The sequence below is a fragment of the Carica papaya genome, chromosome 4 (genome assembly GCF_054855325.1).
Source record: "Carica papaya isolate Zhongbai chromosome 4, ASM5485532v1, whole genome shotgun sequence".
NCBI classification, from domain to species: Eukaryota; Viridiplantae; Streptophyta; class Magnoliopsida; order Brassicales; family Caricaceae; genus Carica; species Carica papaya.
This window is the reverse complement of record NC_142312.1, coordinates 4,417,442-4,432,385: the sequence shown is the minus strand read 5'-3', so window position 1 is coordinate 4,432,385 and position 14,944 is coordinate 4,417,442. Positions and strand designations below refer to the sequence as shown.

Sequence of the window (14,944 nt, the reverse complement as noted above, 5' to 3'; positions counted from 1 at the left end):
TATAAAAAATTAAAAAGCTTAGCATATTTTACAAAAACAAAAACATGACTCAATATTAAAATTATACAAAAACATAATTTGATTAAGTTTGTGCATTCACAAAGATAAACTAATATTTCTTTTAAAATCAAATAGCAATTTTACCCTTAATTATTTACATGAAAGATCAGTTTTATCCTTGGGTAATTTTCTTCTTCTGTCCCTACGCTTCTTCCATATTCTTAAATAAATAAAAACCACCACACACCGAGAACCCCACAAAAAACAGTTCTCCCTTATAGCACAAAATAAATAATAAGGTTGTCAACTGGCTCGATAAGCCGTAAATTGCAGTCCATTCTAACAAATAAAAGTCAAGAACAAAAAGAATCACATAATTATGATGCAGGCAAAACCATCAAAAGTAAAAGTCCGCATGCCGAGCATCAACAGCTGCCCGAATCAGAATAATGCACCAGTATACAACCTTTGTATTTGAATACTGAAGGCAGACAAACGGAGGCTGGTGCCGACAGATCGGGAAGCTGGAACAGAGGGTTGTGATGAAAACTGAGTGCGGGGCAAAAGAACTCAAATCATGGGATACTAAAAAACTTGAAAATGCGCACCGAAGATTAGAGAGATGCTTTTGAATCACAAGCTGGAGGCACTTTCACGGGCGTGGACTGGAATTCCTTCAGCAATGTATATAGAATTCGCCAACATTTTTTTGTTTTATGTATTTTAGTTGTTAATTTTAATGGCCTGCATATAATCATGTTTTTATAAGTAGGTTTAAAAAGTAGACTGAAATTAGTCATGTTTTTGCATCATTCCAATGTCTCTAGAGTAATACTTTTGGAAACATAATGTCTCCTAAGCATTCCCCCCGTAGAGGACCCTAAATTTTCCCTAAAAAATCTCTTATTCTACCTTGTTCCAGATCAATTAAGTACAAGCTTCTGGGCTTTGGAGCTTCCCCCCTCTCTGTTCCATAATCAGAGGAAACCAAACAGGTCTTTATAGAATATACCCGACTTCCAACTTCCAAAGAATAAAAAGGTCAATAATATACCATTTACATGGGATCCAGACCAATCCCCACGACTATCATCATCATCAAACAGGGAAAGAATAAAACAAAAGGCGTTTGGCATAAAGTAGGTAATCATCATAGATTCAACCGAACCGAGTTCTTTGCTAGATACATAGAAAACACAAAGAAAGAGATTATGATGAAAATTATGACAATAGTGATGACAATGAAGAAGCTCAGAGTGAATATGTTTCCCATCATTGGGCGTCTGCTTTGAATAATTAACTAATTTTCCAAAGATTCAGAATAATTTCTCAAATGGTCACATCATGAGCACACAAAATTAAAGAAAAAGGGCAGAATTTTATTTATTTAAATAATAAATTAGCTCGATTGTATTAAAATTTTAAAATAAGTAAAAAGAGCAACTTTTTTACATACTTATAGATTTTCTCATGCGCAAACAATACTCAGATGTGCATTCAAATTCAAAAAGACTAAAAGAGCAGAAATGAAGAAGTAAAAGGAAAATGAAAACTGATGTTCATAAAATTTGATCACAAGATCTCTAATATTAATAGGATCTTAAATCAATATATTGTTCATAAGCTAAAGCTGATTTAAAAAAATATAATTTGTTATCTATATTTTAACAAGGGAAATACTCTTAAAATATCAGGGGAAAAATTATTTACGCTAAAAACAAGGAGAAAAAAACAAAGACAAAAGATGTGGATAAAAAGCCATTCAAACCATCATCTCTTTATGCCCCCGAATGGCCTCGGAATCACAGATTTTGTCAGCTAATAAAAACAGTTACAGCTGCTGACAGAAACTAGAACCTAAATGGATATCTTTCAATTATGTATGAAAGAGAATTGAAAAAAATAGTTAACATGTGAGGGTGATTGACAAAACAAATGCACTTGCAGTATATGCAAAAATGAGATTAAGCTAAAACTAATTCATTATCATTATGAAATTTAAGTATTAACCCATCTGAACAAGAATTAGGGAAACCCTGAAATCAATTTTTTTCCCTAACCTATTCTAAACAGAAGTTGCAGAATGATCATGATAAGAGTAAATGTCCAGTTTCTATGTCATCATCCTAAGTTGTAGACTGTAGAGAAGATATAAATTGATCGCCCATTCCCCCCTCCAACTTACACCTCCATTGCCTTCATCTACTCTTCATCATCCTACAAGAAACAAACTGGCTATTTACTTCCAAACAAACTTTAAAAGCTACTTGCAATATAATTATCTAAAGTTCCTAAAAGGTAAGCGTTAATCCAAAACAAACCTCTCCACTTCCCTCCTCTTCCTCCTCGTCATGAACCTCAGACTTGGACTTGTCAGACTCATCATCCTCGGCTTCATTCGCTCCCCCAGCCTAAAAGGATGACGCATAATTCAGAATCACGCACCAAAGAGGTGTACATATATATACCGTTATCTAACACACAATACCAAATGAACAGGAAAAAAAAAAAATCAGAAAAGTCAATACGATATTTGGACAATTACCAATTTCCTATTATAAGTTTGCATCTTCTTGTTGTATTCTGCCTTCCTTTTCTCTGACTTTGCTACAAAAGGGGCTTTCTCCTGGATTTATTAACGGAGATGTTAAATAAGATAGCTATGAACTAATTATCGGGAATACAATTGCGTTGAATCTGATAAATATAAAGCAAAAATAATTCATGAGAAAACACTTACAGCGGCGGTCATAGATTTCCATTTTTCTCCAGCAGCTTTGCCCACCTGACTCATTGAAATCATTCGCGTATTAGTTTTAAATTTAAACGCATTAAAAGAAAAGGAAGTTATTCGTGAAGTGAGGATTACTCACAACAGAGACGGATCTATTCTCAGGATGCGCCTCTTTGAACTGCTTCCTAAACTCCTCCCTTCAAGCACCGACAAAATTGATCAGGAAAAATATTCGAGAAACTATAACCGTTAAATTTTAAAGAAAAAGAAAATGTAAGGGGAAATGAGAAAACGAATCTATACAAATTTCTCAAAGAGATTGCCTACATGAAAACGAAGAAAGCACTGGGAGGCCTTTTTGGCTTGTTTGGATCCTTCTCCTTCTTTCCACCTCTTTTTCCCGCTCCAGTACTTTTACCTTTTAACCTGAAAACAAATACAAAAACAAAAAAAAAAAAAAAACACACGAATAAACATGCATGCGGCGACAAATAACATTTTCATAGGTCAGAGATCTGATTTCATGCTACAATAAATAGAACCTGGCATATTAAGCGGGTAAAAACCTTACCTGGCATCGGTTTTCGTAGAGTCGGCCTTTGATTTACCACCTTTCATGGCGAATCCTGCAATAGAACCGATAGAAGCGGGTGAGAATCGTTCGAGAAACGGTGGAAAAGAAACGGAAACAGCGGCGCGGGTAGAGAAAAGTACCTTAAATTGGGTTAGGGTTTTCGAGGAAGAAGAAGAAACGGAGGGCGGAAGAAGAAATTGCTCTCTCTATCTTGTGATTTGGTGTTTAATTCGCGTATAATAGGTGGGCTTTTTTGGCTTCCGTCCGAGGGGTGTTTTGGGGCAAAACACGAATCAAAGTTTCCAAATCAAATACTTGAAATCGAAAGTCATAAATAAGTCCGCGTTTAGGCGGGATTCGAAAAGATTTTGCCACGTCATCGATCCGCTTGCTTCACTGTATTGGTTGTTCCCCGTTAATCCAACAGTATCTGCTTATTGTTACTTTTTACACGCACCAACTAAATTAATTTAGTTTAATTTTGTTTTGAATTTTAATTAATTTAATAATCATAATTACTATTTTTCTTCATTTAATTTCCAGGTTATTTTATTTTTATACAAATCATAAATATTTCTTGTTATTTATTTATTTAATGATGTTTTGCGATGACATTTAATAATATTTAATTTAATAAAAAAATATACAAGTTAATATGTGTTTTAAAATTGATAACGAAATGATAATTTTTTATAATTAAAATAACTTTCGTCATTTTAAATTTCTAATAGTAATTTTGGAAGCAAACTAAAACATGTTTATTATAATGGATTTATTAATTATAATCTAAAATACATAACTTAATTTTGATAGATTAAAAAATTAAAAGTAGAAAACAATGACCAAATTATAAATAATTTTGAATAATTAATTAAAATAAAATCATAAACCTATATTTTAATTCAAATTATTTAAATTTGACCTATTACATGCCCATAAGCCTCCAATTTGAAGATTAATTTGATTAAAGCACGATTGAAATCAAATATTATTACGACGTTAATTCAATGTATGTCTTGATGTTTCTTAAATAAAAATATGTATTATTGTTAATATTATTTTATTTTTTACTTGTCCTTTCTGCATTTCGATTTTTTTTTTTTAATCTTATATGATAAATTAGTAAAAAAATTGGGTATATCTCAAAAAAATAATCCATTATTTTTATTTATAAATATTTATACATAATATTAATATTCAAATCGTGATAATAATTGTAAAATATACAAAAAGTAATAAAATTTTATAATACATTATTTCAATAAAAAATGAATCAATATTTTTAGAAATAACTTTAATAAATTTATTTATATTTATTTTTTTACTAATATCGAAACTAATGATCATATGCAAAAATTTACCCTAATGTTTTTTTTTTTTTTGTTGAAGTAATTAAATTATCCCGTAGAGTAAAAGCAATTTGAGAGTTACATTAGTAAATTATGAAAAGGTAATATATATATATTGCATACTTTAATATCATAATTTATATTCAGGATATACAAAATTATCTTATATCTTAACTTAATACATCTTATATTGATTATTAATTCATTAAAATTGATAATGGAATTAATGTGTTTTCAATTAGATTAAACTGAAATTTTATTAAACGTAAACATGTAAATATTCAACTAATTATAATTGTATATAATTATTTCAATAATATATAACCCACCAGTTGCTAAAATTTTCAAAAATTAATTAGATAAAATAGTTTTGAATTGCAGGACAGTGAAAATTGATTTATTAGAACAAATGTGTTCGTAATAATTGAAATTTATCATTGTTATTTGTAATATAATAATTAAAAATTTACGGAATTATTGAGGATTTCATAATAATTTCTTTATATATATTTTGGACTGTGTTAATGGTTAATTATTAAATCAAATTTTAATGTACTTAAATTAGTTTTTAAAAATGATATGGAATTAATTTTCGTAACTTTATATGTAATTAATTTATAAGGATTTTAACAATGCTGATTATAATCTGTTGAATATATATATATATAAATATAATTTTGTTTAATTGTAGAATACATATATACATTTACTAAAACTAGTGCTTGATCTAACTATAATTAACCGATATGTAATTAATTTTTGTAACTATCCTAATTATTATATGTAATTAACATACTAAAATACTATCTCCTCTTATCAAATTTAATTTCCTAGATAACAAAAATTCCTTCTCATGAAAACGATGAGTTTAACACTGTAATTAAAAATCTCTCAATGTAGGAATCTAATATGTTGGAGTTCAGAGTTGAAAAAACCATAACAACTAATTGGAAAAAAACTAATTAACTTGCAAGAATGGAGTCCTTTGAACATTGCTTTTAGTTTCCTGCTGCATGCGGCGGCCACCATGAAAGTGGCAAAGCGGCTTGAGGAGGCGCCATTAGCGTCGCTGGATTATTAGGAAACAATGGTGGCAAAGCTGCTCGAGGCGGCATCATTAGCATTGCCGGATTATTAGGAAACAAAGGCAGCAAAGCTTCATGCAATGGCGTTACCATCGACTGGTATTCAAGCATCACCTGCATATCGCCACTGGGAACAAAATTATAACCAGAGCCGCCATTGTTGATATTCTCATACGCTGAACCAAAACTTTGCAGGCTACCCAGATTCTCATTACACCCAGTTACTGTAAAATTATCAGATGGATGATTATTGTTATGAAGCAAGTGATCTCTTCTTTCTCTCAATCTTTGCAGGGTGGAATCCAAGCGACCAACCAGATTAATCAACTCTGCCTCCGGCAATTCATCAAGCCTGTGATCCCAACTACTATCTGTCTCCTTCAGTCTATTAATCTCGTTCTTCTCTTCTTCAAGCCTTTTCTTCTTGGCTTCCAAGAAAGACAAAAGATCCATGTGTTCACTCCCTTTTCCTGCCCGATCATCAGGATCAATACTATTCTTGTAATTCATAATGATTTCTCTCACCTGCGCTTGGTTTTCTGGCCATGTATCAAGCTTACCGTCTGGATCAAAGCACAACAAGCAAACAGGGACGTCACATAGTGTTGAAAGTTGTTGAGCTTTAAGTTTGAGAGTCGGTTGTCTCTTTTTTAAACTAGCTTTTCTCGCGTCCTTGTTGGAGATGAAGTGGAGTGATCGGTTTCGTTTCTTTATGGGTTTTGCGCTCAGGTTTGGAGTTGAAGGTTCCATGGTGACCAACGCAGAAGTCGGAGATGGAAAGTGAGAAACAGGGAGAGAGAGATTTTATAAGCTTCCTTCTCCAGTAATGGCAGTATCTATTAAGATCTTGTTTCCTCTAACGGCTACCTTTTCCTTCCCTGATTTCCTGGAGGAGTAAGGATTTCTTCCGGGCCTGGATATTTTTGGGTCAGGCCCAAACGTTTTAAAAGCCCAAAACGAAATATAGCAAGTTCAGGGGCCTAAAATTTATTCTAACCTAACCCTATAATAAAGTCTCTTCTCTCTTTCTCCGCCCGCGAAGAATCTTCGTTAGGGCTTTTTACTTTTGTCTTTCTCCATCCATCGTCGCCTCACCAGTTCCCAAATCTATCAGTTTGGGGAGACTTTTCAAGAGTTCTTCTTCTCAGAGGCAAAGCCATGTACGGACCGAGAGGGTAAGTTGAAATATCCCGTATTTTCTATGATTTTTCCTGTTTGTTTCTCGCGATTTTCTTTCTAGTCGATTTTGTACCTCGAAATCGATTATCTGTATTCAGTTGTTAGGGAATAAATCATATGTCTCTGATTTGTCTTTGTTCATTTTTCACCTGGTCTATCTTTTAGAGTTATGATAATCCAATTTTAATCATCGTTCCAATCATTGGTTCCTTTTTTTCCTCTTCAGAGACCTTTTTCTAAGTTATAAGTGCTAACTTGGCTGTTGGGGTTAAACCTAGTTGTGATATATAGGATTTCTTTCTGTGTCTGTTTGCATCACGTAAGGATGCTTATAGCTCCAATATAACCGTGAATAAGAGATTACTAGAGTGATGGCACCTCTGATACAAATCTGTTCCGACAATATATTTAATAGAAGTTAAACTAAAAAGCAATTCAGAGCACATTTTGAACAAAGAATGAATAATTCTAACACTGTTTAAAATAGAAACAAAACGAATACAAATAAACTAAAGTAAAAAATTAAATCTGTAGCTATGGTGACATGGCATTTTTATATTTGTTTGGAAATTGATAATGTCTTCTAGGAGAATGGCTGACTTGTGGAAGAAGTTTAATAATTTTTCTGAGTTGATCTGCTGCGTCGACGAAAAAAGTCCTCTTAGTGACGAGCTAGCTGTTAAATGTTTTAAAAAATAAAAGGAAAAAATAAACAGAGACGTGGAACTATCACATCTAAGAGTTTATGTATCATTTTTTTAGAGTACACCAAGTACGAAAAGTTGCAGAGGTTTTTAGCCTGTGTTTTGTTGCTTTTGGGAGGGATGGTATTTCAATTGCTGTAGATCTTCTGATATTCCCCTTGGATTAAACAGTGAAGCATAACTGACTTATGTTTGATGCTTTGTATCATAACACAATTCTTGCAAATATGAACTTTTTTCTTTTGTTATAGATCTCTTCATATTTTACCTATAATGTTGTTGTATTAATTTCAATAATACAAGCCTTTTTTGCTTGTCATGTCACACATAATGGCTATATATATCGAATGTTTCATGGGCTAATCGCTCTTTTTAGAGCTTGCTACACTAGCATGCCTGTGTTTGTTGTATGGCAGACGGAAGCTTAAAGTATTGTCCCTTCACGTAGCATTAGTTGGTTTCTGACCTTGTTATTTGTTAATATTGCTTGAGAGTCCACTTCTCTGCTATGTTTTTCATATAGTTTGCATATGCTTGTTTGCTTTTAAGAGGAATGAGATATGGTAATTGCTTTGACAATAGAAAAATAGGAGTAGAGTCAATAGGAGTCAGGGAACTGTGGGTTGGGTTTGGTTTATTAACAGGTTGAGTGGGGGATTTTCTTTTTTGGGTATGAATAATTGAAGGGCAATGTTGGGAAGCGGGGGGGTTTCGGACGGGTACGAGGTCGGCTCAAAGAGACAAAGAATGATGGAATCAAATCCCTACTTCGCAGTTGGCAGTGGGGCGAGTGGCTTTCAACCTTACAGCTACGGTGCTGGCTTTCAGCTTCCTCCCTTCCCGGTGGTTCGTCTGAGGGGACTTCCTTTCAACTGCACTGATATTGACATTTCCAAGTTCTTTGCCGGGCTGGATATTGTAGATGTGCTGCTGGTCAACAAGAATGGACGATTTTCGGGAGAGGCATTTGTTGTTTTTGCGGGGCCCATGCAGGTTGAGATTGCCTTACAAAGAGATCGACAAAATATGGGTCGCAGGTACGTTGAAGTTTTTAGGTCCAAGAGGCAGGATTATTACAGTGCCGTGGCTGCTGAGGTAAATTATGAAGGAATTTATGACAATGATTTCCATGGAAGTCCTCCACCATCTAGGGCCAAGAGATTCAGTGATAAGGAGCAGTTGGAGTACACGGAGATATTGAAGATGCGTGGCCTTCCATATTCAGTTAAGAAATCTCAGATCCTTGAATTTTTTAGTGAATTCAAGCTGATAGAAGAGAGGTTACACATTGCATGCCGCCCAGATGGGAAAGCTACTGGGGAGGCATACGTTGAGTTTGTTTCTCCTGATGAGGCAAAGAGAGCAATGTCCAAGGACAAGATGACAATTGGGTCAAGGTATATCGAGCTGTTCCCATCAACGCCAGATGAAGCTCGACGGGCTGAGTCAAGATCAAGACAGTGATGACTTATTTCAATGCTTTCTCTTGGTATTATAGTAGATTTTCAGTCAGCTGTGCATGTAAACATTTTCTTGTTTTAAGGCAAATCTTCCATTGATGTGCTTAAATTTCCTTTAGCGTTAGATTATATGTTTAGAATGTTGATCAATATGTTGTCTTTCAAACATCAGTTAAAGTTTCTATTTGAAATTATAGCACCCACCAGATTGGCTACTGCCTGTTTAGTATTTTTCTATTTGAAAGTTAAACGTCTTGTAGAAACTCTCAGAAGGAGAAAATGCCAAAAAGTTTGTCCTGAATTCATGATAGTACTTTAAAATGAAACGGCCATGAAATTACAAAGGCAAATATCATGCAGGCCAGTAAGACATTCATAATCCGACGACCATGCCGGAAAGGTCGGTTTTCTTGGAGGATCACGTGTCCTGTAGGCATCAAATGGGTTGCACCCCATGTATCGCAGGTCCTGTAGTAAATGACAAGCCGTAATGCACCAGCGTTGCTAATATATATGTATATATATTTTATGTAACTAAAGTTTCACCCGGTCCAAGTGTTGTTAGTAGGGGTTCTGTGTTGGAAAAAATACTTTCATTTTGTAGAGAGCGATGTGGAACGAAGAAGTTTTCGTATATTATGTATACACCACAATCGTACACGCACTCTCGGGACTCTTTACGTATATGCATTAGAAGTTCTCACAAACAGTGTGATCAAGGCTGCTGCTCAGTTTTAATACACACACACAGCGTAGGTCGTGGTTTAACAAAATTCCTTCAGTAAAAATAGAATAAATATCTGATTAGAAAGAAAATAATTTAACTGTTAGATGAAAGGCCTCAATGTGCAGAAGAACATATAACAAGTGGTTTAAGATCATTCCTCACTTGTGACATAATAATACCACTAAAAACTACATGCAACTTAAATAGATAAACTACAAGAAACTCGAGTCAGGCTATATACTTTGAAGAAATGACTTTTATTTGTAAAATTATTTGGAATTAGATTTAACTAAAAATGTTTAGAACTTTTTTACTTACAATAAAAGAAATCAACACCATAAAAAAATTTAATTAAAATTAAAGCAATCCATTTACGAAAAATAGTACAGGATCCAGGACTGACTGTTCTTTTTTTTAACTCGGAAAATGAGTATCCTTCAAATAAATTCATTCACAACAAGCAAACTGGATTCCTTTATGGCTTACAATGAGAAGCTCTGACCGATGTTCTGCAACCCAATCCAGATTCTTAAAAATTTATTTAAGGGCCACGGACTTCTCTCTTTCTCATCCCTTATTTAAGCATTTTATATAGCAGATCATCCGTGTGTTTATTCCGGTAAGCATTTTACCTCTCAAAATCAGGTATGTAAGATGCAGACGATTCAAACTGGTAAAACTGATAAAATCCAGCTATGATTCTTTCAAGTGTCTAGACTAAGACTGCTTTCATCCTCCGGATTATCAAGTGATGTAGCCTCTGGAAAGAATTCTTCATTCGGAAATATTTGCTGAAATAGCTGCAAAAATTATGAACCAGCGAGGAAATTTCTAATCAGCATTTCTGAATTATGAACCAATTCTGTAATCTTGATAAATAAAATTGAGAAAAGGTGAAAGAGACATCCTTTATCCCTGTAGATAATTGCATGAAAATTTCTTTCTCAGGAAAAAATAAAAAGAAAACGAACTTCTAAGAGTGTTCGAGTATGCACAGAGTAATCTCTGGTATAAGTAAGATGACAAGATTATGTAACATGGCAATAACTAAACCCATTAATAGTGTATAATACATAGAACTCGAATTAAACTTTCAATTTTATGGGTCAAAAAATGAATCACCTCAAAAGATGCCTCTATGATACAATTGTAGGTCAAATTTCCATCTGGCATAGGAGTAGAACCAACAGTCTCAAATTGACCCTGAAATTATTAATTGAAAAAATGGCATCACCAGTAAGAACAGAGGTCAACATCCAAACTAAAAATCCAAAAAACATATTGCGTTATTCCACCAAATTGCTATCAAGCTAAGGAATCTATCCTCAAAGAATAAATCAGTAAATTCAGAATATAAAGAAGAAATTTGTGATAGAGTCAAGGTGAGAAGCTCACCACAGTAAGCTCTTGAATATAGAGTGCTCTCCAAAGTAAAATAGGTTTTTCCACCTTTTCGTCGTCATTTTGAGCACTAGAACTGCTTTCTGGATCTGCAGAAACAGGAAGTTTCAAGAGAGTATTCATGGCAGCATCTAGTAATTTTGTCCCTTGGATGTCATCATCACACAGAGCTGAAAGATACAAAATATACCTGAAAAAACATGAATTATGTAAACTTAAGAGTCATAGATTCCCCAGGAGATCGGGAGAGAAATTCTTGTCCTAGGCCTATGAAATCCATATAACATAAAATAGAAAAGTGAGGGGCTCAAAGGATTCATCCCTCACCATAAAACAACAGATAAATCACAATGGGGCTTTTGTAATATAAATTTTAAGGAAAAGAAAATTGGCAGATCAAGGAAGTTGAAAGAAAATCGGCAACTATAATTAGCCACCTAGATGTCAAGACATGATGTGAACTTTAAAAGTGATGACTACAATTTGTGTGGTTAGCAAAAAAAAAAAGAGGAGAAATTTCAGTTTAAATATGATTAAGAAAGGACACAGGATATTTGGTAGAAGAAAAAAGATCAAAAACACATTTGGCCAAGAAATTAATCAAATCCAATGAAAGGGGAAAACAGCAAAGGAAAGAGAGAAAATAAAACATATATTTTTTCAAGATCTAGAAATAACTTACATGCCAGAAGGACAAACAGCTAAACCGCTGCCCAGCTGCACAACTCGGACTGTTGTAACCTGCTCAGGGAATAAAGCTAGGGGAAGAAAACCAAAAAAAAGGAGTTAAAATCTTTCTTATTTGTTACTCCAATCACTCTTCAACAAACGAAATCACAAACCCCTGTTTTTTCATCCACCCATCAATATGTATATTGATCTTACATCTAGGAGGATAGACCACCACAATGTTTGATGTATCTGGTTTGACAGAACTTCTTGTGATGCATATTCCCTTTGCCACCTTTCCGTTGTTTTTCCTTGAAATTAAAACTTGAAGACTTTTTTCTAAGTGATCCGATACAGATGAGGCTAATGGCAATGTAAGGGACGGATCAAGGACCAGCTTATGGCTAAATATATCCTGACCTGAAGCTAATCTAACACCTTTAACATTTCCAGTATCCTGCAAAATTTTAAGGAACGTATTTTCATATTTATATCAGACAAGCACTTCTATTTACAATGACATGTTTCCTTACCTTGTCAAGAAGCAAAGCAGTGACTGGCATTCTCAGAACCTGCACCATATACAATTAGATAATCATGGTAACTTTGTGAAAGCTACAAAAACCCTCCATTTAAAAGAAAAAAAAAATAACATGGCCTGGTTGTTTGAGCAAGCAGTTTCTTTACAGGGTTTCGGCCTTTGGGGGGAGAATCCAAATATAGTACTAGGGGGAAGGGGATCTGCCATTCTCCATCAGAACTTACATAAAGGCAACCTTTTACAGCAGCACGACGGCAAAAGGCCTGTGGTAATTCTCCTTGACCATAGATAGGATATATCAAAGCACTGAGTGCATTTGTAAACCTGTAAAGCACAATAAAAGAACAAGCTCATGTGAAATCAGAAATAAATTTCAATTTGGGTTGTTTAAAGTAACATGGTAGGTGCCATGTAGAAGAAAACAAAGGCAAAAGATCAAATGCCTTTTAGATGTCTTAACCTGCCAACTGATGAACTGTAGAGAGCTAACCGATCTATTCCATCTCTTGTCTTGAGTCTGTCTTTACAACTTTCTGTGCTATCTTGATCATAATCTGCCATGGCTATTGCATATAGGATGATCCTACATACAAGACATGCAAACTACTAAGCAAAATTAAATTACACAGACAATCAAATACATTGCACCCAGATAGTACAGGGAAGCAACTTATCAGAGAAGCATGGAATTAGAGAACAGGTGATAGTAAATAATAATCAATGACTTTATCACAACTGGTATTATATTATTGAGTCCTTTAGACCACTCAGCAAACTGCTCAGCAAAATGTTTAACTCAATGCAGAGAGAGAAAGCAGTTCATCAATCAAATAAAATGAAAGGACTGTGATACAAAAATGAGTTGAACCAACTTGACAAAAAACTATGTTCCTAAAAGATGCAATCACTAACAAAGTAAAGTTAAAGCAGAAAACAATTAACAAATTAAACAGAGCAACTAGCATAGATCAAATGAAGGCTGAAGCACAACTTGGAAGGAATATCAAAGAATTGTTGACTAACAGATAGGGAGTCTGTACGATTTAATCTTGGAAGGCAACCGCATTTTAGTCAAGAAGTCGACAAAAGGAATCTCAAGATCCTCCTCCGATATCTTGCCGTTGTCTTCATTTCCGCTCGAAGCAGCTAAGTGCTCTTGGACGAGCTTGAAGAACCTCATCAATTGATTTTTCTCAGGCAACGCCAAGCTCTTGTCCTTGAAAATCGCAGCCCTCGAGTCCGGCACGCTCAACAGCTTCCCATCCGGTTCCCCTCCGACGAAGCTCGCATCAATGCTCTTGAACTCCATATACTGGTTCGCTCCTGACTTTAACATTAGTTCCACGGCTTTGTCCGCACAAAACAGAGCCCTAGGTCCCGCTATGTCTATATTAAACTTTCTAGACTGTTCCTCGAGGATTTCGGAAGCAAAGTTGGAAATCTCGACGGAAGAATAGAGAGGGCGAGTGGTGAGAGCCACAACTGCGAAACCATTGTCGTTGGTTGGTGGAATTGACGTTGACATCGGGGATGGAGGAGAAGTAGAATGGGAATTAAGGAAGGAGGAGAGGTCCGGGAGGGAAAGGGAGGAGAAGTGAGAGCCATAGAAGGGATTGGGATCCAGGTGAAGGGCGGATTTTCCGGCTGCTGAAGCTGCGGCGGCGATAAGGGATTCAGGTAGACCAGTGCCCACTACAATGAGATCGTAGTTGGTTGGATCAATTGGCGGGTACGGGGGAATCTCCGCCATGGGAGGCGCTTACTATAGACTGTCAGATAGAAAGAAAAGAGCAACCTGGGGGCAGGATGAAGCGGAGTAAGAAAGAGTTATCAGTGAACTGCCCCTGCCTACTGCCGTCAAATCCAAGAACCAAATCTTCTAAAAAAACTGAAGCTTTGATATAAGTTATGGGCTTGATGGGGGAGTTGGGGTCTTCGTCTTCCTCAAGTTAGTAATCTAGGCTAGCTACTTCACAGAATCTTCCTTTGATCGTCGACGAGTTCTTGGGTTCGATGAGACAGAATTTGACGAACTTTGTGCAGCCAAGCTGCTTAACGGGTTCTCATCTGAACCCACGCATGGATTTGAGACCCGATAACTTCCGAGTCGGACTGTCGAAGCCCGACCCATTTCCAAAGTAGATTTTTATTGTAACGACTCTAGAAATTTAAATAAAATATATATATTAAAAATATTAAATACGGAAGCGTAATAAAAATTTTGATTAACGTCCCTTATACAATAACCAAAACGTACTCAAAACATGAAAGAACAAACTAACTAAAAGAGATACTCGATATAAGAACTATAAATATAGCTATGGAGTCTTTAGCCGTCTCCTTCGCCATCTTCCTCCGGAACGGGCTCGGAAACAATATATTCCTGATCTGAAATGGTTAAATAAGGAATGAGCTACACCAGCCCAGTAAAGACATCACATTATCTCACTGCCACGGAAGTAAAGATGGGTAGAAAACAAAAATGACCAATGGAGCATAATTTATAACAAATTCATTTATC

At 35.1% G+C, this 14,944-nt stretch overlaps 4 protein-coding genes across 5 annotated transcripts; 1 reads left to right on the top strand and 3 right to left on the bottom strand.

Moving 5' to 3' along the window:
- Positions 1–149: 149 nt before the first annotated feature.
- On the bottom strand, positions 150–6,709 carry LOC110825308 (uncharacterized). Its single transcript, XM_022055761.2, has 2 exons — positions 5,668–6,709; positions 150–649 (listed from the first exon to the last, which is right to left on the bottom strand). The coding sequence occupies exons 1-2, from the start codon at positions 6,490–6,492 to the stop codon at positions 398–400; spliced, it is 1,077 nt and encodes a 358-aa protein (XP_021911453.2). The 5' UTR covers positions 6,493–6,709; the 3' UTR covers positions 150–397.
- HMGB5 (high mobility group B5) lies at positions 1,965–3,608 on the bottom strand. Its single transcript, XM_022055841.2, has 8 exons — positions 3,449–3,608; positions 3,306–3,360; positions 3,062–3,160; positions 2,874–2,931; positions 2,741–2,785; positions 2,546–2,626; positions 2,322–2,411; positions 1,965–2,217 (listed from the first exon to the last, which is right to left on the bottom strand). The coding sequence occupies exons 2-8, from the start codon at positions 3,350–3,352 to the stop codon at positions 2,203–2,205; spliced, it is 435 nt and encodes a 144-aa protein (XP_021911533.1). The 5' UTR covers positions 3,353–3,360; positions 3,449–3,608; the 3' UTR covers positions 1,965–2,202.
- Positions 6,710–6,759: 50 nt separating the features above from the next.
- On the top strand, positions 6,760–9,300 carry LOC110825364 (RNA-binding (RRM/RBD/RNP motifs) family protein). Of its 2 annotated transcripts, none has more exons than XM_022055813.2 (2): positions 6,760–6,917; positions 8,312–9,300. In XM_022055813.2, exons 1-2 carry the CDS (start codon positions 6,901–6,903, stop codon positions 9,087–9,089), a joined length of 795 nt encoding a protein of 264 aa, XP_021911505.1. In that variant the 5' UTR covers positions 6,760–6,900; the 3' UTR covers positions 9,090–9,300. The 2 variants fall into 2 exon arrangements, with proteins under 2 accessions (XP_021911505.1, XP_021911512.1); XM_022055820.2 differs by having other exon boundaries at positions 6,776–6,917; positions 8,401–9,300.
- An 858-nt stretch (positions 9,301–10,158) lies between these two features.
- REP (Rab escort protein) lies at positions 10,159–14,323 on the bottom strand. Its single transcript, XM_088217490.1, has 9 exons — positions 13,464–14,323; positions 12,884–13,006; positions 12,648–12,747; positions 12,416–12,454; positions 12,099–12,339; positions 11,896–11,971; positions 11,208–11,403; positions 10,935–11,015; positions 10,159–10,612 (listed from the first exon to the last, which is right to left on the bottom strand). Exons 1-9 carry the CDS (start codon positions 14,171–14,173, stop codon positions 10,517–10,519), a joined length of 1,662 nt encoding a protein of 553 aa, XP_088073616.1. The 5' UTR covers positions 14,174–14,323; the 3' UTR covers positions 10,159–10,516.
- Between the last annotated feature and the right edge of the window lie 621 nt (positions 14,324–14,944).

Bases quoted from the DNA above. Each gene is read 5' to 3' on its own strand.
- LOC110825308 (XM_022055761.2), bottom strand. From the start codon at position 6,492: ATGGAACCTTCAACTCCAAACCTGAGCGCAAAACCCATAAAGAAACGA. The intron at 650-5,667 runs GCAGGAAACTAA...CGCCCGTGAAAG, and splicing joins CATGGTGGCCGCCGCATGCA to TGCCTCCAGCTTGTGATTCA.
- REP (XM_088217490.1), bottom strand. From the start codon at position 14,173: ATGGCGGAGATTCCCCCGTACCCGCCAATTGATCCAACCAACTACGAT. The intron at 12,455-12,647 runs GTAAGTTCTGAT...TATATGGTGCAG, and splicing joins CTGTAAAAGGTTGCCTTTAT to GTTCTGAGAATGCCAGTCAC. The intron at 11,016-11,207 runs GTGAGCTTCTCA...TAATAATTTCAG, and splicing joins ATATTCAAGAGCTTACTGTG to GGTCAATTTGAGACTGTTGG.
- HMGB5 (XM_022055841.2), bottom strand. From the start codon at position 3,352: ATGAAAGGTGGTAAATCAAAGGCCGACTCTACGAAAACCGATGCCAG. The intron at 2,932-3,061 runs GTAGGCAATCTC...CGGTGCTTGAAG, and splicing joins AGTGCTTTCTTCGTTTTCAT to GGAGGAGTTTAGGAAGCAGT. The intron at 2,627-2,740 runs GTAAGTGTTTTC...TAATAAATCCAG, and splicing joins GGAAATCTATGACCGCCGCT to GAGAAAGCCCCTTTTGTAGC.